The 23,371-nt window shown below is 36.3% G+C and overlaps 1 protein-coding gene across 8 annotated transcripts in view; it reads right to left on the minus strand.

Moving 5' to 3' along the window:
- Positions 1 to 23,371, minus strand: part of TMEM64 (transmembrane protein 64) — a 58,566-nt gene that overhangs the window by 31,537 nt on the left and 3,658 nt on the right. For 5 of the 8 annotated variants that reach the window (XR_011645647.1, XR_009180452.2, XR_009180453.2 and 2 more), the window contains exons 2-3: positions 12,633 to 12,788; positions 7,950 to 8,121 (exon numbers count right to left, since the gene is read on the minus strand). Coding sequence is in view for 2 of the 8 variants with exons in the window: in XM_058275709.2 (XP_058131692.1) it covers positions 7,930 to 8,121; positions 12,633 to 12,788 (348 nt within the window). In the remaining 6 variants the exon portion in view is untranslated. Of the gene's footprint in view, positions 1 to 5,784; positions 8,122 to 12,632; positions 12,789 to 23,371 lie in introns of those variants that run through there. The other 3 variants (XM_058275709.2, XR_009180455.2, XM_058275710.2) reach the window with 3 other exon arrangements.

Consider the following 23,371-nt stretch of genomic DNA (forward strand, 5'->3'; position numbering starts at 1 on the left):
CCAATCCCCCTCTGGCCTACAAATAACCAACTCAAGGTAGTCTGCCAAATATAAAATATTGAAATTGCTTCTCCATGCCTAAGAAAAAGTCAGTTCCAGGTAATGATAGCTAACATTTATTAAGTACTTAATACCTACCAGGTATTCCTCTCAGCACTTAACCTCTATTAATCTCTTTAATTCTCACAGTTACCCCACAAGATAGGGCAATTTATTTTACAGGTGAGGAAACTGAAGCACAAGAAGTTAAGTAGCTTGTCCAAATTGATATAAGCACTAAGGGGTGGTACTGGGATTTCAACAAGGTAACTACTTCAAGAGAGGGCGCTCTTGAATACTGCACAACATTGCCTAAGGTACTGGAGCTTAATGACTATCAACTGGGATATTTTAACGAGAGGATGACCTCTACCATATCAATTATGGGAGTACAGGTCCATTTTATTTTGTGTGTTTAAAATTTTACTGCCATTTTCCCCCTTTTCTTCTTTTTTTCCTCCTTCATTTTATTACCTCCCTCTCCTTCTCATTCCACCTTCATCGGCACCTCCACCCCATCCTACCAAATGTAATCCATGTTAAACTAGTATAGGTCTCCTTCCATATTTTCCTTCCTACTTGTTTTATCCTATATGCAAACTATACATACTCACATGCACACAAACCCACATATATAAATGCATACACAGGGCAGATAGGGTGTTTTCTCAAAAGTGCAATACTTTTATACACTCTTCTGCATCTTGTTTCTTTCACAAAACAATACTTCCTGGAAATCTCCTTAACTCTCTGGGATACATCTAATTTACCCTTTCTGATGGCTACTCAATCTTCCAAGGTGTGGGTGTGTTATAATTCATTTAGGCACTGCCCTGGTAAACTGTGTTGTTTACAGTTTTCCAGTTGTTTGACACTAAAAACAATGCTGCAATAAATGTAAGGCTTCAGAAGTGCCAGTGGTGGAACATGAAGCAGGCAAATTGAGTTCCTTGCAGAAAGCTTGCAGGAAGCTTCTCTGTATCTGGCCTTCCTGAATTCTTTCATTCTCAGGCAGCAGTCAGGCCATTCAGCTCCTTTCTCAGGTTCTTAGGGGTTAGGGAGAACTGACGTATTTGGTGGAACTGATATCAAACTTCCCTTCAGAAACCCACAGAGTTGAAAGTCAAAGACTCACCAAGATCTGCTATTCTCCAGTCATCTTCAACGCTACACACCCCCCACCCCCCCCCCCCCACCCCCGCCGCCCTGGCTAACGACATGAGTCTGAGAGCACTTGCCAATCCAGGTAGGAGAAACCTCACCCCGGTTTTCTCTGCCAAGACCCCCACCAGGAAGAAAGGCCTCATGGGCATTGGCAGTGTGTAGATGCCAGAGGCCAAGGAAGACTGTTAGGCTCAATGTTCTCAGAATCTGCTTAAATTCCATCTAGTTAGTTAATGTGCTGCTATGAAACCTACCTAGAATGGTAATTCCAAGCAAAGCTTGTTCTATTGTATATTTAAAGTAGAGATGTCACAGAGTTGAAACACCTACTCTCCAGTTCATTGGTCTCACCCAGGACAACTGACAAGGAGGTGATGATTGACAACTACTGTGCCAAGGAACCGAGAGAGTCTACAACTGCAAGCAAGAGTCCGATCAGCCCTAATGGATCACAGCCCCTCTCAATTAGAGGTGGAATGGACATTATTATTCCAGAAACCTCAGGATTGGGGAATGAACTATGTACTAAAGTAGACTTAATGGTATTCTACTATAGCCTTATTGTGATTCTAGCAATGGAAGCAGTTACATCATTGATGTGGAGGCAGTGGCCACTGGAGGTTCTGAAAGCAGGGAGAGGGAAAACAGGTTTAATATGGGGGCATTGTAGGGACTTGGGAATTGTCCTGAATGACATTGCAACGACATATACAGGCCATTATATATCTTGCCATAACCTACAGAATTGGGTGGGAGTGTAAACTACAATGTAAACTTGAATCCATGTTTAGTGACAATGCTCCAAAATGTGTTTATCAATTGCAATGAATGTACCACACCAATGAAGGATGTTGTTATTGTGGGGAACAGGGCATATGGGAATCCCTATAATTTTTATGTAACATTTATGTAACCTTAGTATAGCAGTTTGATATTGTTCATGAATTGCAAAAATAGATATTGGATTAGGTTTATAAACTAGTCTGTACCTGGGTGTGATTAAATTATGATTAGGGCTTTGATTAGGCCACATCAGTAGTGAGTTAAGTCCCCATCCTTTGGTGGATGGGGACTCTCAGATAAAAGACAAGGCAAAGGACAGATGTTGGAGTTTTGTTGTTGGAGTTTTGATGCTGGAGTCCCAGGAAGCAGACACACAGAGGAGCTTGTTTGTGAGGAAAGAGAAGCAAGCCCCAGGAAGAGAGGAACCCTGAGCCCAGAGAGAAGCAAACCCCAGGAAGAGAGGAACCCGGGAAGCCCTAACCATGGCAGATATCGGCAGCCATCTTGTTCCAACATGTGGCAAAAGACTTTGGTGAGGGAAGTAACTTATGATTTATGGCCTGGTAAATGTAAGCTTCTACCCCAAATAAATACTTTTATAAAAACCAACGGATTCCTGGTATTTTGCATCAGCACCCCTTTGGCTGACGAACATACTAAGTATCTTAAAAAAAAAAAAAAAAGGTGTTAATATGGTGGCATTTTCAGGACACTGAAATTGTCCTGAATAATGTTGCAGTGACAGATACAGGCCATTATATAATCTTAACTTACAAAAATGTGTGGGAGAGACTTTAAACTATAATGTAAACTATAATCCACATTTAGTGGCAATGCTTTATGTGTTTACAAATTGTAACAAATGTACCACACTAATGAAGGATGTTGTTAATGTAGGAAAGTGTGGGAGGGGTAGGGAGTGGGAATCCCCTACCTTTTTAATGTAACATTTATGTAATCGAAATATCTTTTAAAAAATTGAAAAATTTTTTAAAAAGATGTGATGTCACAAAATCAGTTAATTAACTGAAAATCAGAGTAATGAACTGAACAAACTTAGTGGAAGACTACTCATGCCCTGTCCTTCATGCCAAAGTCAACTTAAGACAGGACTATAAGAGATAATCAGTATTAAACAAGCTAGGCTTCAAAAACATTTCTATTGTAAATGGCTTTATAACCAACAAAGACCATCTTTGACTTCTATTGCTGTCAGTTTCTAAAACTCTTTATGGTGGTCATGAATTCTATCCATTGCATGATAAATATATTTACATTAAAACATACCACTCTGATTTGAATTGTATATACTTGTAGAGCTTTATAATTTTAAAATTATTTTGATTCAATATGTTCTACTCACTTTTTCTATTCAATTTCTCTGCATATTTTGTAATTGTAAAGTCTTTCACCCAGCAGACTATCCTACAGAAGAATAAGTCACTTTTAAGACAGTGACATCAGTAATTACTCAATTTGGATAGTCAACTTTGTTGAACTTGGCAGAATGATTAAATGTACATTTTCCATACACAAGTACACTGTTTATACTCCCATGCATACGATGCATGCAGTATTAAAATGTTCAAATAAATTCAACCCATTCTAATAGCGCACACTATTAATATATACTGCCCCCATGCTGAGTGCTGTCAAGCACCCTCAGCCAAGGCAGGCGAGTATGGCAGGCAGTATTCAACAGTCTTGGTTCACAAGCACAGCCCAGGTTAACACACACCCATTCCCAATCTGTACTACTCCAGCTGAAAACAGCAGCAACAGCCCCTGTGGCTTATTTTATGTTCTAGCGAACAGTTTGACCCACAATGGCTAACAAAAGATGTACAAGTGACAGTATTGGATCTGCTACAAATAAACCAGGACAAGTATTATTCTGGGTACTAAGAGGCAAGTTTTATGGCAGCTGGAATGCGCCCTCAAGGACACAGTCATGAAAACAGGCTAAAGGACAGGAGGAAATTATATTGGAACAAGTCCTGTGATATTATAAAAGGCATCATAAACACGGCTGCTGACTAAGATAAACAACGAACAACTCTTTGGCAGGTGGCATTTCACAACTTAGAGACGGGGTGAATAAAAAGGAGAAGAGCAAGTGCCAATATGGACACCAGAATCATTTCTCCATTGGGTCTCTGCTATAACTATAACCCACTCACAGAAAGTTGACTATAAACATTCCCATTGTTAGGAGCACATCCTCCCTCCTTCCCTCTGAATCACCCTTCCCACGGAACATGCCTGTACATCCATTAAATTACAGAAGGAAAGAGGAGAGAAAATATTACCTTTCATTTTATCAGACACACAAGTGATCTGGGATACTAAGATCAAAAGATTTTACTAATTCACCTTTAGAATGATTTATTTTAAATCCTCAGCTACCTTAGAAAATAGTTCACAGCAATGCCTTTGTGATCAGAAATTTTGGAATCAGTTAGTTTATGTTCAATATGTAAAGTTATTTTGGCACTTCTGAGTTTTAAATATACTATAGAATAGGTGGTTTCTCTCCCTTCTTTAATGGCTTTTCAGAGTAAAGTGGTGACCTTTTAAAACATAATATCCTAAATAATATAACAGAAAACAGCAATGTTCAATATAAAATTCAGGTGGTGTTATGCTGGATCACCTTTCTGGTAGAATGAGTGGCCTCTGGTTGAAAGAAATTACCACCACCTCTGTCAGTAACCTAGGTCAGTACCAATGCTCCTGAACTGTCACATAAACCTCTCTCCTTCTCTGCAGATGCTGCTTGGTAACGAATGCCATGGATTTACCACGCATTAAGGATTTTCCTGCATCAACCTGGCACATAGCGCTAGTGCATTCTCAAGCATTCCAAAGATAGCTCCATGGCTAACAAATACTGACAAATGGAATCCATAACACCTTTCCTAAGAATAGTCTAAATCAGTATTGCATATTAATAAACACATAAATGCTGGGGATATGCTTATAGTTATACTTCGTTCAGTTACAGCAAGGGCTAATGAGAGTACTGAACTCAGCTTCAAAAGGAGGAAAATGCTTTAAAGTCATATACTCGACCTACCAGGGGAAAGCCATCTGGTTACAAGTGCATCAGAGGACAGAACGACTGTGTCCAAACAAACCCATTGTTACTTCTGAACATAAAACTCAAAAATACACATTCTAATGACAGTGATCTGGTTATATTATTTTCACAAGCCAAAGAGTACAGATTTCAAGTTATTTCAGAAATCACATGATCAAATGTAAATGAAAGCACTTGATACTTACATGCATATTTTTTTAAAGAGGTGCTGTAATTTACATGACAAAATTTGGCAAAGAGTAACAAAATTAATAATAACCAGAAAATGTGGAAATATTTGAGAAAGGCCTAAAGAATTAAAAGTAAAACTATCTTTCTTCAGATTTGGAGGTTGGATATAAGTATGCTATTTTAAATGTGTATAAATCAACCTTATACTGAACTCAAACAGTTTGGTAATTTCAGAATACTTGATCAATGTACACTATAAGGATAGATGTAGTACCTGGCAATATGGGGGCATCCAGTAGAAATATGTGGCTGACATAATAGGCGATGCAGGGCTAAAGGAGCAAATAAGGCATGGCAATGCTTTGCACATTTCATAGTGAGCACAACCTAAGAACCCTGCAAACAAAGTGAACTATCAAACAAACTCAACTATAATGGACTGTTGTCTACCTGGAGGCTGGAAATATTGAAAACAAAGAAAACTGCAATTACAGATTAAGTATTTTATAAATAGTCAATCCATACTATTTTACTTTAAGAAAAAATGGATGATTTTATTTTATAAAATTATGATTGGCAGAATACAGAAAAATTATTTCTCTTTTACCTTTACATATTTATTACAAGTACCAAGCAAAATGTAACATTTGGAAGAACTCATTACAAATTACCAAAAGTATTCATTTGGTGAAATTATTCAAGTTATAAAATGCTAAGTAAATAAATGCACTTCAAAATACATGAAGTGTAAAATAGGAAAACAAGCAATTTTAATGATTCCTTTAACAAAAACTAACAAACAAAAAGCACAAGAAAAATGTTGAGTTACACAGAAAAGAATATATCAAATGTATTGTTCATTGTGATCATTAAACAAATCATTTTTAAAAAGCACACGTAATTAGGATTCAAAAAAAGAATAAGAATATTCCAGTACTATATTGTGTTTTCTACCAACAATACAAGGAAGGATTTGGAGGCCGATTATGTGCTGTAGACCCAGGTGCTCTCAAAGCCTTTACACTGAGGTCTTCTTGCTACGGATGTATAAACAAACTTCCCTGTTATTCAGAGGTAAGGAAACTCATGTATTAAGAAGAAAAGGAAAATATTTATACTTGCAATAGTATAAAGAAATCACACATTGAAATAATCAAATGCATCTCTAGCATAGGACTAGAATAATCTGCTTCCAGAGAACTCTTCTGTATTTTAGTAAACTAGGGCTACATTTCACTCTAATGGAAAGGCAAATGGACCAGGTCTCTGATAAGTTGGAATCTTTATAGCAAAAAAAAAAAAAAAAAGAAGCACCTAACAGAAAATTTGTATTATGATTTAATATCTATAATTTCATCTGTAGAAAACTAATCAAGTTCACAATTAAACTATTTTAAGAATATAAGGTGATAAATAATAACATGTTTTCATATGAATCATATGCCGAATTATATTCTATACTGGTCAGCACTATTAATAAATACACTCAGTTCATGCTACAAGAGAAAGAACTGAGATACTTAATTTCACATTTCAGAATTCCTGAGTCTTATCAGAGAAAAACAAATACCGAAAAGTAAACAAAATAAATCTACTCTAGAGAAGGGCAAATAATAAAATTTGGGAATTAAGTTAATAAATGTTAATAAATTTAGTTTTAAAGTTGAAGACTATGGGGACAAACATATATGATGTACTTCAATGGAACTGTAAATGTGATTTTAAAGCTTGGTTTTGTTAAAAGGCGTTTTGATCAAACAAGGCCACCTGAGTGACATCTTCAATGATGGTAAGTCCATCATTTTAAAGGAATAACATCTTTATTTTAAAGCTAATTATGGATATAAAAAGCCAAAAAAATTTATTTTCAAAAAATGTTTTAGTACGATTGCATTGGGACAGCCCTTTGATGAAAGATAAAGGAGGGGTAGAGCCAACATAATGGAATTAGAACAAGAGTTCTAATTTGAACCACCACCCATTAAATAATTTGCCCTAGCTTTGCATATTACACAGTGAAAATAAAAAGGTATCTTAAGAGCACTTCAGTCCCACAATGTAGGATTTAAGCTTGATTGAACATGTGTAAATGGCCCTGCCACAATGTGATGACTTGCAAAAATACATTCAACCAAAAGGTAATTATCTGTTTTAAAACTATAAAGGAAAAGGGTAGCAAAGTGGTCCCACTTAAAGGAGTAACAAAACAGACAAAAAACACTGTTATCCTTTCTGGAAAGACTACCAAAGCAAAGAACGTCCACAAATATTATATACTTGAAACTGGTATACTTTTACTCATCTTTATAAGTATGAAAGAAGCATATAGCTATTCATGAACTTTATAAATAAAGACACTAAGCAAGAAAAATATTTGGGATATTTCTCTGTTGGTAAGTACTCCAAAATAAAACAATTAAAAAACACAAAAGTGCAGAACGGTAGGCCATTACAGGCAAGATAAATGATAAAGGGGTGCAGCCAAAATTGCACTGACATTTACACTTACATATCCAGAAATTGATTCTTCTTTTAAAAAAGTGTGCAATTTAAAACCTGGTCAGTTTTGTTTGTGCCGTAATACAATTAGAACTTATCTCTGCCCACTAGTGAAGTGACTACTAGGCTCTGGACAGCACATTAGGCTCTTGACAACCATACATTTCATAAGATCATACAATATTGATTCCACCTCCAGAAAATGTTAAGGTCCTCTTGTTGTAGAATGAAGAGCCACTGGTATTTGGTTGATTGCTTTTAACCAGAGAGGTTTTCAGTTCCATTTCGCAAGCTACAATAGCTGCATTCAATTCCACTTGCGCTCGATGAACTACATAAAACATGAGGCCTATACTTATAATAATCTGTAAATAAAAATAAAACATGAGTTATCAAAATGTTACAAAGAAAAAAGGGAAAAATAAATGTAATAAACATTTGGCTTAGAAATGTTTTGACCAGGGTGCTTGCTTCTCAAGGAAAAGCAAAAACAAAGGAAAATATGACCATGAGGAAAAAAACAAACGCCAGTCAAAGGGATACTAGAAAAAGTATCAAACTCAAATTCATGTTCTAGTCTTGGATTAGCCATTCACTAGTGATGTGATTTTTAGGAAAATCCCTTACGGTCATTTGGGCCTCAGTTTCCCATGTCCCATAGGAAATGGTCCCTTTATGTGTCAACATTCTATATACAATTATCAGAAGGTCTAAGCAGTCCACGTAGCCTAAATGACTTTTTATTCTAAAATTTATCTGCAAGTCAGTTTTATAGAGTATGGAGCAAATATTCTCAGAGCAACAACATAATAGCAGGTATTGTGTGTTATCCCAGCAGGTTTACAAAGGCTGCTCAAACCATAAGTGACCCTAATATATAACACTGTTTCAATCAAACCTATACATAATTTTAACATCTCAATGGGAAAAGTACACTAAATCCAAGTGTTGTCTTTGGGGGAAACGAATGGGCACACAACTTCCCAGGGGTGGGACAGGGCGGGAAGAAGGCAGGAATGCGGTACTTGTGCTAAGGGGTGCTATTAATGAACACCTGTCATTCAGTACAATTCTACAGAAATTAGGCATTTTAAAGTTGGGTGTCTACATCCTTTATTCTGTAATATGTCAGTTTTCTTAAAAGAAACAAGATACGCTTACTGAAAACCCTCAGTTTGATACTTGTCAGTGGATGGTGGTATCATTTAAAGAATTGGAGAAAATGCTTGAGAAATAACTTCAAGGGGTAAGGAGGAAAAGAGTAGATGAGATACTAAGTTCTATTTAAGACATGCCGAATTTGAGATGCCAATTCGACATCCAAAGCAATTTAAGGAATGGTTCTGATGCCACAGAAAGACGGTCAAGGTGAAGATGTACATTGAGAGGGTCCTTATACCAATACACAGAATAGCAACTTTCATCTTAGTTGGGTAAGTCCAGAAAAAACTTACATACAGTGAGAGATTGGAAAGCTTCAAATAGAATCTTAATAAACACGGTTTTTAAGGGTTGTAAACAAGAGGAGGTGCTGGCAAATGAGACAAAGAAGTACATATCAGGCAAGTGGGGAAAAAGCAGGATAGTGGTGTTAAAGAAGCTAAAGAAAGAGTTTTAATAATAAACGCATGGTCAACAGCATCTTATGTTGCTAAGAGGTCAGGCTAAACGAAGCCTAGAAAGTGTATCTGATTTAGACAAGGTTAGTGATGACCTTAGGAAAAGCAGCTTGAGGAGAGGATGTGGCAGGACCAGAGACAGTAAGTGCAGGCCCTTTTCCAGGATGCCCCAGCAAGGGTAAATATTCTTACATGGAATATGTTCCAGGTGTCCTTCTGGGTCCTAGGATCTCACAATTTGTACTGGCTTTCCAAACACACCCCCTTCCTTTAGCCCAGTGAAGTGTTACAAAAGAGAGAGATTTTAAAAGAAGCAAAGAGTGAGTATAGACAACTGTTTTAAAAGTTTCTCTGTTGAAATGGAAGAGTCAAACACTGGTAGAAGGAGAAGACTTATACAAAAAGAAAGAGGCATCTCTTCCACTGTTAACTGGCAAGCACGCTGAGAACACAAGAGGGTTGGTAGATTTCTAGGAAGGAAATTGTGGGATTTCCCAGCTGAAGCCTTTAGAATTTTAGTTAAGCAACAAGAGAGGTAAGGTGTTAAGAATGAAACAGGAAGTAGGGGATGAAGTTTGAATTGTGATGAGAACAAAATCTGAAATAGTCATTGGGAAAACAGGGGCAGTGGAAGACAAGGGGAGCAGTTGGATTTGGGACAGTGTTGAGAAACAATGAGTTAAATGTTACCAATCTGTTTGGTGCAATGATTTCCCCAAAAGAACAGGTACAAAGCATATCAAAACTTGGATTCATTCAGGATTGGAATATTGACTTGTACACATGAGAAAAATACAGGGCGTGGAAAAAACTAACTGAACTCATGACCATGAAATCTAAGTTTGCTCTCACTACAAGAAATAGTTGTGCTTCTCTGAACATCATTTGTATTGCTTTAATTTTACTGGAACTGTGGATTCTCTTTAGGTTGGTGGCTATAAAAGCTCAGAGGTAAATGTGTGGCTCATCTGTAGCAAATGTGAGGAAGCTCCTGAGGACACTTATTTTACTACCTTTAACCTAAGCATCATCCTTTTTCTCCTATGCTAACTTCTCCCTTCAGGATGAGTTTTCCCTCTTTTTATTCTTCTCTATATATTTTGCAAGCTGCATTAAATCCTTCCTGAAGGGAATTAAGCTATAACTAACATCAATAAATTAAACCTAGACTCAAATATCCCTTCACTATTTTGCTTTTTGTAAGTGGTTAGGCAAGAAATATTCACCTTTCCCCAACTTGTTTTGTGTACTAAGCTTAAATTTTCAGGCTCAAAAAAAAGGGAAAGATCACAGAGGAAAGACTGTATATTTTAGGAAGCACCACTGACAAATGCATGAACTATTTCAGGCTATTATAACTCCATTAATTAGAGGTGACTGTGTACTAAGATGCAAAGAAAAAAGTTTCAATAGGGAAAAACCAGTGTGAGCACCAATAATGAGGAATTCTAATTTCTCAAACAGTATATTGGAAAAAAATATTTCAAATAGATTATTTTCAGAAATTAGTAAAACATAAAAATGCTTACATTTAAGCTAGAAGGGATGCAGTAGGGAATATCAGAATCTTAAAGTATATGTCAGGATGCTTATAAAAATATAAGTTATTATGTTATGCTGTAGATATCATTTATAGAAAGTTTAACTTTATGTGATCAGCATGCTACATAAATAAAATTAAACAATAACAGAACCCAGATTCAGGTTTACTAAATAAAATATAGCCTGAAAAAAAAATTAGTAAAGTAAAAATGAAAACTGATTCCCCAAACGTCAAAAATATTATGAAGTTTTACTTAAAAGAAGCACTTCTATTGATCAGCTAGCATTATTTACACAACATTCCAATTTAAATATTCCTGTGTATATTTATTAAACTCGGACAACACAAACACTCAGAAAGTTAATGCTGGCTCTATTTTATCAATCTTTTAAATTCAATATAGCACCTTAAAAACTTGTGAATAAGAGTGCCACCAACAGAAAATTTTTAATTATGGTACCATATCTTTGATAACAGTATAAATTAAAACTAGTAAGCTAAAGGACCAGTAAGTAACTATGTATGCCTATCTCATTAGTATCATCTGCTCAGTAAACTACAGCACATTGGCTATCGGCATAGTTTCTAGTGCCAGCTGTCTTGGCTATTAAATCCTGGTTCTACCACTTAAACTTTGACTGTGGACAAGTTACTATTCAACAATGTGCTGGTAAACCACCCAGGCTAAGCAGGGTGGGGAAGTGGAAAGGAAGAGGGGGCTTGATGTGTAACATTTGTTAATTCCCATGGTGTAAAAATTCTTACAACACGATGTCACTGAACCCAGTGTTGGGAAGAGATGCACGAAACTGGCTAAATATAGTGATAGTATCCACCTCATAGGATTGTAGAAAGGATTAAATGAACTTAGTGATGGATAAAGCACTCAATAAGTTAGCTACCATCATCATCATCTTGCTAACCCATCAAAAATTATGATGCTTTTATATTTTGGATAAATCTCAGGAATGAAATATATCACAATTAAACAAGTGAATTTTTATTGTAACTCTTCCTGTATGCAGATTTAAAGCAGATTTAATAAATTTGCCTGTATGACAGTATTTTGCTCTTTTATCAACTTCTTACATGGAATCATATGTGTTCAAAACTATATTAAAACTTCCATGGCAATAATAATGCATTACCCTAATTATAATGGAATGCTATAGGCATTTCTTATAAAGCAAAACTTCTAAAACAACTTTTTTGTCCTAAATCAAATTATTCTAGGAAAAAAACCCTACATTGCTAGTATAATGAACACTCTTAAAAATTACCAATAAAAATTTCAATAATTTGAAAACACAATAAATAAGATAAAAACTCAGACTCACCAAATCTTACTAAAAGTACCTTCAGAAACACAATGCTTCATATAAAGTCAAAATAAGAGTATTTGGTGTAGTGATGATTTTCAAAATAATCACTGCAGAAAAAGTTTCTATTTTATCATTCCTTTGTTTTTTGTTTTGTTGTTGTAGAGAATTTTCAATAAGTATTAATTCAGCTCTACATACCCCATCTGCACAATTTTAAAAAATCAAAGGCTACCAAAATATGAAGTTGATTATTGAAAGAACAAAAAGAAGGAAAAATCCTCAAACTATTTTTGAAAGAAATCTGTTAGGTTTAAATTAGCCATTCAATACTGAAAAACAAAAAATAAAAAAACAGAAAACAAAAAACTGTCAACCCTTGACCTTAAACTCACCTGTAAACAAAAAACAAAATATCCACTAACGCTTTGTTCTGCAATGACATCTTCCATTGTCCGCAGGGTGGTACCCAAGTAAGAATTCAGAAGCTGGGTAGGAAGCAGTCCAACTGAAGATGCCATCAGATAGTTGGGTAATGAGAGATCAGTAATCTAGAAGAGTAGATTAAAGGGAATTATTCATTACCAACCAAAATTTAAATTTAACATAAAACTTTGGGTCTAAGTCATTTTTTTCCCCTTGGGAATAGAGGAAATTAAGAAACTTTAAAAAACAATGCATATTTTGAAAAAAAACGATAATGGGAACACAAGCCCAATATAGATTTAAAATAAAATAAAACTTGAAGAAAAACTTCTGTATTCTATTATTCAACCACTGACAGACCAGCTCTATGACTATCTTTTTTTCTTCCATGTAATAGGATAAGCATATGCAAACACTGTAAAAACAGTTTTGTAAGTTTTCCTCATGCCTTTAAATATGCTTCACAGCATTCATAAATGGCAGCCTGGTCACTAGGTTTTGAAGTCAGATAAGCCTAGGATGACACTGAGGTGCTGAGAGCTCAATGATCCTAAGCAAACTACTCTATGTTTCTGAGCATCAGTTTTTTTCATTTATAAAATGAAGATGACCACTACCATACAAGGTGGTCATAAGGATGAAAAGTTTTTGTAATGTATATAGCACATGACTAAGCACATGACAAGTACTCCAAAATGGTAAAAATTATTCTTATGCATATATACCACTGTGTGGACACAGCACAATTTAACTACTCCTCTCCTGAGGAACATATAAATTGCTTCCTTAATTATTTCTTTGTGTACTTGTGATTTTTATTTTTTGCTGTTAAAAAAAAAAAAAGACTATGCCAAAAACCTTTGTATATTAACCTGTATGACAGGAAACATCTAAAATATTACAAAAGACTAAAATTATCAGTAAATCTACAAATAAAAGTAACTGGTAGGGAATTTCCCATCCCTCAAATCTCTTCATTACTCTTCTTTTAAAAACTGAGAAGTTATTCACACCTATTTAATCTTATAGAATCATTCAGTCATTCAAAAAGAAAAAAATATCAGGGCATTTTATGTTGGGATTAAAATAAATTTACAAATTAATCTGTATAGAACTGAATTCTTCACAAAATTCAGTATTCTCATCCAGAAATATTCCTATACTTACCCAAACTTTTCTCTTACATGTCTTAAAGTTTGGTAGTTTCATTCACACATATCTCATGCATTTATTATTATTTTATTTGTATGTATTTTATCTTGTTATTACTACTGCTAATTAATTTTGAGCATAACTTTCTATATCCCCTATCTGGCTATTACTGGTTTACACAAAAGCTATTGGTCAAATAACTAAGCTTTTTTACTAATTTCAAGACCTGGTATTTTAATCAGTTATATATTATTCTGGAACTACAATGCAATCTAATAATTATATAAATATGTTTTCAATAAAGGGCTAGCCATTTCTATTTAAAGACATTAACTAGAGATACACCACTGCAGGTTTTAGGAAGGACACTGTAGTGACTGGTTGTTAACAATTCAACTAAAATAATTACTGCCTCAGGCAAGATGCTCCAGTACATGCCTGAAAGGGACAGAAAACAAAACATAATCTCTACCCTCCAATGATATGCACACTGGCAAGTACACACCAACTACCCTAGGGACAGGCAGAAAGGGAGCTTTGAAAAGAACAACACGCACGGCATTAAAGAGGGTTTAAAATTCGTGTAGGAGTAGGGGCCAAGAGGTAACTTTGTGGATAAAAGAGGCATTTAAAATGGACACTGACATTGCCAAAAACAGGTGGGATGAGGAAGGCAGGATGTTCTAGGAAGAGAATGAACCAGAACAATGAGACAGGAGAAAGTACAGAATGTATTAATGAAGTTGGCAGTTTGGATTATTTAAAAGGCACATGCAAGAGAATCCTGTAAAAGAAAGTATATAGAATGAGTAAATATGACAAAAATTATTCTTATAAAAATTACTATATTGCAGTTCATAAAATATTGTGTCATGGAAGTCATTTTTTAAAATAGGTATTTTTGTTGAGTTCAAAATTTCAGAATGCAAAGCTTCAGTTCATAGCCTTTAAATGTAATGAAATTTCTCTAAACAGACCACATAATTGGACATTCATGGATAATATCAATACTATCCAAATGGCTATTTTAAGAAAAAATATCATAAATCTGAAATAACTCTGCCACTCAACTCTTTAGCAAGACTCTTGTACAAAGAATAAATTGAAGTTTGTGACATCCTTCATGACCAAACCTCATCCTAGGGAAAAAAGCAAGTGTTATTATTTATACATATTTCCCTTCTGAGAAGCAGTATATGTAAAGAAAGCAAAAAAAAAAAAAAAAAAAAAACTAATTTAGGTTAAATCACTGCAAACAGTTTTGCTGGAATGTTGAATTATTTAACCCAATGGAACAACAACTTAATAGCTTTTAAACTATTAATAACTTTACTAAAGAGAAACAATATTCTAAAATGAAAATTTTATAAGCTAGGATCCCACACAGAATCCTGATCTAGCTCTATTTTCTGACAAACATAATTTAGAATATTTATTCCCATCAAGAGACCCATCCACACTTCTGTCCTTAGCAAACCCCTTCCCAACAAGTTTTTAAAAATCTTTCTCCCTGTCTTATTTTCCAGAAAGACATTAACCCTGAACCTAGAATATTTCCCTTGGAATTCCTATCCACAGTACCCTGGAATCTCAGCTCAGTAGTTGTCCTTCTAATCAGAAAAATCCCTAGAAATCTCAATATAGGACATGGATGTTATCCTGCTGGTTAGTTTCTATGATCAGAAATTCTCCAGTGAGTCTCAGGGACGGTGACTGCATCCTCCCAGGCTTTTAAAACCCTAGAAGCACCATAAAAGTATAAACATTCTTCTTTCCAGAGGCACTGTAATTTGCTTGGAGATATAATTCATTTATCTACATTGGTAAGGGTTAATGTAGAACATTACTTTAAGGAACAGAACGTGAAAACACAGAAGTGCCCATCAGGGGGAAAAAAACCTGAAAACAAAAAAACACACCAAAAACCTAATTCTGGGGTGCAGGAGCTGATTCATCTCTGAAGATGGCATCTGTGGAGCCAGCAAGAAGTTCTCTCTGTAGTTCTATCACTGGATGCTCACTGAACCTGGGGCCTGTGTCCCCTCAGACACAACAGCTTCCCTTGCCAACCTGCTCCCCGACTTTCTCGCTTCATAGTTGTTTACGCATAGGCTTTACCTAATTTAACCAACTTAGAAACTTTATCATTTTTACATAGAATATCCTGACATTGATGTAATGAAGAATATCATGGTGATCTGTGTCTACTGGACAAACTCAAATTTTACCCACAACTCTGTGAATCTTTATTTGTAAGGAGGTACCCAGGATTGACCCTAGGGCCTCACACAGGTGAAGCAGGCACTCAAACCCTGAGCTACACCACTCCTAGTTCTGTCAACCTATTATTAATTTTGGCAAATTATACTTTCTTTCATGTTTCTCAGATTGTATAATAGGGATAGTGTTTACTGACGAAGTTACCATTAAGGCAGGTATTATATAAATTCTTTTTAAGAAGATATTTAAGATAACTGGATTCCCTACAAAAGTTTAAGAAAGGTAAAAAGAAACACAATTACATCTTTATTTTTTCACCTAGTTACTATTTATAAGCTATTATGTTCTCTTGTCTATATCCCCCAAATACTATTATTTCAAAAACAGCTGAGGAAGAGGGAGAAGGAGTTAAGAAATGGTAACTAGTTTTGACATTCTAAAATACCAGATTTTTAATACTGGTTTAAGGAGAAACATTAACTGCCCATTCTTTTCCCTTCCCTCCCCTCCGACTGAACTACCACTTCATCTCTTTCTGTATTCTCACCCTCAACTGCCCTTGCTGCAAATTTCAGTGTCAGTCACACAGCTCATCCCCCACATCTTGTGGATCCCACATTCCATATATCTAAGGAATGCCCATCCCCAATCTTGACACCCATTCTTATCACCTCACTCACCACTAATGCTAAATCCTGCAGAAATCTTTAAAACGCTAACCTGGGGAGCGGAAGTGGATAAGCAGTTGAGCACCTGCTCCCCACATGGGAGGTCCTGGGTTCGGTTTCCAGTGCCTTCTAAAAAGACAGCAAACAAACAAACAAACTTCAGGGGACCCAATGTGGCTCAGTGGTTGAGTGCCAGCTTCCCACTTAAATGAGGTCCTGGGTTCAATCCCAGACCCTAGTACCTAAAAAAACTAAAACAAACCAACAAATATAAAACGCTAACCAAATCCTCCTTAAACTCTTTCCTGCTGTCATCAGAATGAGGTTCAGGTTCTTCAACTTGCCAAATGCTTCAAGATCTGGCCTGACTGTCTCATGCTTAGCTTCACACTGTGTTCCAGACACATCAAAACCCTCAGTTCCTTGAACACTCCTGGCTCTCTTTTCCCCCAGGGCCTTTGTACCTTGTTCCTTCTAGCAAAGGACACTCACTTCCCTCCTTCCACTCCTCAGTCCTCTAAGAAACCCTCCCTGATCCCCTGGGTCTGTCTGTGTGAGAACTTCCAAGTGCTCCAAGATAACACATGTCCCTGCCCCTCTCACACGAGAAGGGGACTGAAGGTTCCTGGCTGTCTGCCTCTCATTCCTTCCACAGACTATAAATTGTGTGGGAAGGGACCCTATCTTTCCTGTTCTTCACTGTGCCTCTAGAACTGAGCACCATGCCCGCTATCTTTGATGGTAAATAAATGTTAATTGGATATTGAATGCCTCAACATTAAAACTAAAGTTCTGTGTATAAATTTGGTGACTAACAATAGTTGCCAGTTTATAAACAGGTTGGGATACAAAAGTTCATTTGTAATTGGTTATGTAGAAAGTGAGAATACCTTTTCACTCCCACAGAAATAATGCTATAAACGGAAATTATCAGCAAAACTTAAGCCATGATAGAGCTAGAAGGCCATTAGAATTCAGTTTTGCCACTATACTGCAAACACCAGGCAAGATGAAGGACGGTCTCTGCTTATCCAATGCTGCATCTCCGGCATCTAGAACAGCAGTGGGCATGCAGTAGGTACATAAGTTATTTGTTGAATGAACACTGAGTGGTATTAAAGCATCTGTAGTCAGCTCTGAGGTTAACCTCAGAGGAACTGTGTCAACATTAATATCCTCTCGTATGAGCAGTCCTGAAAGTACAGGGAAAGGGTGGAAAAAGAACAGGGCAGGGGTTCTAAAGATCCCACTTTAAGAGCTGGGGAGGGCTTCAGGGTACAGAGGTGTCTACTGACAGACATGGCTAAGGCAGAAGCGATCTTGCTCTAAACAGATTTTTTTTTTCACTCATACAATATTCTAAATTAGAAACTGCTTTTAATGGTTCCTAAATATTTTGGGGGTCACTGATCCATTTGAGAATAAAAAATATACACGCTGGAGAATGAAGCTTCTCCCCAGAAAAAAAAAAAAAGCACACACTTTATTACATACTGGAAAATAGGTTGAAAGGATCTTTTTATACACTTACGATAAACAATAGGTTTATTATTTTCACTCATTCAACAAAAATTTATATGCTCACCCTATACAAAGCCTAGCTCTGAGTAGCAAATAATATACAAAAATAGAAAACCATAACTGACTGTGGTCACTGAAAATCATGTTGTAGAACATCCAACGACAAAAATAATTAGAAAACCATAACTCACTGGGTTCATTAAAAATTATGCCTGGGAAGCAGATATGGTTCAAGTAATTGGGCTCCTGGTCTAACATATAGTAGGTCCAGGGTTCAATGCCCAGGGCCTCCTGGTGAAGGCAAGCTGGCCAATGTGGCGAGCTGGCCCAGGCAGAGTGCTGGCCTATGCAGAGTGATGGCCTGCATGGAATCTGCCCGGCGTGGGAGTGCTGCCCTGCACAGGAGTGTTGGCCCATGCAGAGAACTGGTGCAGCAAGATGATGCAACAGAAAGCTACACAAAGGAAAGATAGTAAGAGAGGCAGCTGACCGGGGAGTTGAGGTGGTGCAAGAGAATGATCACCTCTCTCCCACTCCAGAAGGTCCCAGGATCAGTTCCTGGAGCTGCCTAATGAGAATACAAACAGACACAGAAGAACACACAGTGAATGGACACAGAAAGGAGAAAATGAAGGGAGAAGGGAGAATAAATAAATCTTTTTTTAAAAATTGTGTTGTAGGGCAACACATTATGCCAAGTAAAAGAAGGTTGCAAAAATCACCTATAACATTCACAGTGTTACATCTGAAAAAAATCATGTACTAGTAAGTGCAAAGACTGAAAAAAAACTCCACTAAAACGTTAACAATTATTTTCTTCTTTATACTTGCTATACTTTTCAAAGTTTTTACAATGAACACTTATTTTGTAAGCAGAAATATACATTGTTAAAAGTTTTAATAAGACCTCTCTGCCTTTAAAGAAATATTTTTTCCTAGGTATACACACACACACACATCTAGCAACCACATTTTTGTTACTATGATAAAATAGAGAGAAATTTGTGAATCAAAAGCCTATGAGACACCCCAAAACGAAAGAAGCTAATGATGTAACTAAAAAGGCACAGAGAGGGGAAAACAGATTCAAGGAAGTAATGGTTCATGTACTCAGGTGTTGAGAGGTCTAAGGATGTTGGCACTACAGATAGCAAATCAGAATACTTCAATAGTAAGAAGAAACAATCATTAGATACCCTGGTACAGTGAGAAATATTACAACCCATCTTCTATATTCAATTTACACTTTTATCTATAATACAGAATAAGAATGTAATAAGACGATGACCATATTGTTTTTACAAAACATGTTTTTACCAAACAATTAAAAACATAAGGAAATGTCAGATTGTTATTAAGAACATTTGCTTTTTAGACACAAACTCTAAGACAGGGGGTTCTTAACCTTTTTTGTTCCATGGACCTCTCTGCCAGTCAGATGAAAACCACGGACCCCTTACTAAGTCCATGCTATAATGTGTATTATTTTATAAATATATCACACCCACACCAATGCGTTCCCACAATAAAGTTTTTTTGAATTTCAATTCAAGCTCACAGACCCCTTGTTAAGAACCCCTGCTCTAAGACCTTGCCCAACCTTCTCATTTTACAGATGAGAAAACTGGAGGCCATAATCATTAAATGATGTCACCAAAGTCATACAAGAGCTGAGGCAGAACTAGAAGTCTCCAAAGAGTCCATGGGACTCAAACTTTACCATATTTGTGGGCTTACAGTCACTAAGCAGTCAAAACTTTTTAAATTGTAATAAATTTCAGTTTGATTGTGAACTTGATTACTAAAAGTAACTTATCTTTTCCTTGATAACTCAATGTCAACTCTAGGAGAATTTATCAGAGAACAGTTTTTATCAGTTTCAGGTTGTTCTTAATTATCCTTTGCTGTCACTATATATTTTGGTCAATATACCTGATTTTATAGCCCCCTGCACATACCCCAAAACAAACAAGATATCTTTTTGTTGTTGCTCATACAAACAAGCAAAGTAATTAAGTTTGATAACATACAATTCTTTAAAGTGATTCCACTGAGGGGTGAACCAGGGTGACCAGCAAGGTCTTACTTACACTTCTAAGTTATTCATTTCTATTCTGTTTGAATTTTACTCATGTACCCACATATTGCTTTTCTTTAAAAAAAAAAAGTTAAACAAAATGTTAAATAGGATGTATGTGAGAATTTAAGGGTCTCTTCCTACAGGAACTCATGCTTTGTATTGGTTATGTTGTGGTAGTGACTGTTGCAGCTCTAAAGCAAAGTTTGGCTTTTTCTATATAGGGTCTGGTAGTGAATATTTTATACTTTGCAGACTGAACCAGATCCGTGACAACCACTTAACCCTGCACTGTAGCTTAAAAGCAGTCACAGACAATACATACATGAACAAACACCGTTATGTTCCAATAATACTCTATTTATAGATGCTGGAATTTGAATTTTATATAATTTTCATGTGCACAAAATATTATTTTTCTTTTGATCATTTTTCAACCATTTAAAAATGGAAAAACCGTTCTTACTTGCTGAGCCATACAAAATCAGATAGTGGTCTGAATTTGGCCATGGGTCATAGTTTGCCCACGCCTGCTCTAAAGATCTATGGTGATGTTTAATTCAACTAGGTAGAACCTCGTACAGTGCCCCAGTACATGGGAGGTCCCCATGTTTGATATGTGATGCATGCTAGGCCAGGAACTTTGCAACTGGAACCAGGAAATGTGAGAAACTCAGCTTTTCTCTGACTAAACTAGCAATTTGGATGAGTTAATGACCCTATCATTTACTAACTGTGTGATCTTGGACAAGTTCCTTCACCTGTCTGTGCCTCAACTACCTAAGCAGTAAGATGAGAAGTAGGGTTGATGTAAGCATTAAATGAATAACATGAGCATGTAAGGAGAACAGTGCCTTACACTTAGTGTGACATAAATTAAAAAAAAAAAAAAAAAAAAAGCCTGAGCTTCAATCCTTAATCTGAAATGCAGAGGATGTAGAGAAGGAAAATAGTAAATAACAGGCAAACTCTGTATTTTCTCATAGCTTTGTGGCAGCCATTATTAAACACATCTTAACATCAGAAAGTGTGGCTCAAAAGCACAATTAGCTCAAGGCGACATAGTAAAAGCTAGAACCAAGTATGATTTCTTATCTGGGTTGGGTTTTTTTCCTTCCTTTTGTCCTGTTTCAGTCATGGATAGCTAGTCAATGGATTCTGGTGAAGATTAAGATATAACATGAATGTGTTCTACAAACTGTAAAGTGGTATATAGCGTATGACTAAAAGAACATTTCATGCTAGGCTTTATGTTTTCTATTTTAGGTTTCAAAAGACTTATGGATGACTGAAACAAAATTTCCCATTGTTTAAGAGAGGGGACTTACCAGTCTTTATAACTTTTTAAAGTTTTCCTTTGACCAAAGTATAAAGAGAAAAGAAAATGATTTTTACGATCATCTGTAGAACAACCACCACGAAAAATCAGGCCTCTTTGGAAACTGCAAGCACCAATTTGAATACTGTTACCAGTAACAACCAATTGTCCCATAATATTTTTGGATTAAAAGCCACATTTCACAGGAGGTCACTTTAAACTTTAGAACTCCAGATGTCTCCAAGGGGGCATCTTAGAGTCAAGCTTACAAAAATAATTTACTGTGAACTAAATACAGAGTGGGATGTTATTCTTGTGAATGTTTTCAGTTTTCAATTTTGCCTACAAGTTTCTTCTGGCTCGCTTTACTCTTTTAGATTTCCAGCTATTTATGCACCTGCATCAATAGTCTTAATCTATCTCTTATACCAGCAATTGCCAAAAAAGAAAACCTGATGTTTCAAGGCCACAGACATTGTTTAATGCTATGTCTGAGTCAGAGATATCTTATCTACCTTTGAGTAGGTAAGTGCTTAGGATAGTGCTGAGGATTTAATAAACTAGCGTATGAAAGACCACATGCTAACGGCAAGAGAGGCAGTACAGGTAAGCAGTGAGGGTGTGAAATTTATCCCAAGGGGAAAAGTGTTTCAAGCAGGAGATTATCAAGATCAGATCTGTAGTTTAGAAAGGTATTACTGGATAGAGAAAAGATTGGAAAGCCTAGGCCAGAGGCAGAAAGACTAGGTGGGAGGCCAGGATGCCTGACTCAGGGTAGTGGTAGAAGCTTTTAGGAGGCAGAAGAAAAGGATTCAGTGACTAGCTGTGGGGGCTGAGAGAGAGGAGGTAGCCCAAGCAAGTGGCTCAGAGTCACTAAGGCTTACAAAATGCTCCAGTTCTCTTTCCTACCTGTAAAGCGGCACACACATCTCCCTGTTCAAATTCATTTGGCCACTTTACTTTTGTGACCAGTGAAAATTAAGATCACTCCCAGGTGGAACCTTTAAAAGCCAGTGTACAATTCATGCTACAAGTCTAAGTGCAGGATGGTGGTGGCTCTATCAAGCCTAGATCCTAAAGTGAAAATAAAAAGCTAGAAGTCCCTGCCTGCCTACCCCACCCCACCCATTTCCACCACCCCAACCAAGCTGCACTTAAAAGCTGTGTCAATCAGATCTGGGGTCTGTTACTGCAGCATAATTTAGCTGTCCTTACTGACACATCCAGATAAAACTGTGTCCAGATTAGAACACAAACTACAAGTGTGAAAATCTGTCTTATTGGGCAGCAATACCTACAGATCCAAGATTACATTAAAAACATTAAAGAAAAAGAAAAAAGCCTTTACATCGCAGCAGAAATGATGGGTTCATTTTTAAAAGGGAAAAATTTAAATAAGGACTCAAAAAATTGTACTTCTTACAGCCTGTAGATATAGTAACTATAATACTAAAAAGTGTTATGTACATATTTTCCATTTCAAGAGTTTTAAAAGTACAGTAGCAGCTTGCTTATCCTTTTTGGCACACATGGGAGAAGGAAAGAACTACAGTTAAAGAGTCAAGAAGCAATCAAAAGTCCCTTTCCTTCCATATCATATTTTTAAATCAGCTTCTGTTCCTAAAATGTAAATAAATACCATCACCTCCACCAACAGTAATAACAGTATATGCCAGGCAAAATACTCAATGCTTTCAATGATGTCGCTCACTTAATCCTCACAAGCCTACTCCATTCTACATATGCAGAAAC

The sequence above is a fragment of the Dasypus novemcinctus genome, chromosome 14, assembly GCF_030445035.2.
Source record: "Dasypus novemcinctus isolate mDasNov1 chromosome 14, mDasNov1.1.hap2, whole genome shotgun sequence".
Taxonomy (NCBI): domain Eukaryota; kingdom Metazoa; phylum Chordata; class Mammalia; order Cingulata; family Dasypodidae; genus Dasypus; species Dasypus novemcinctus.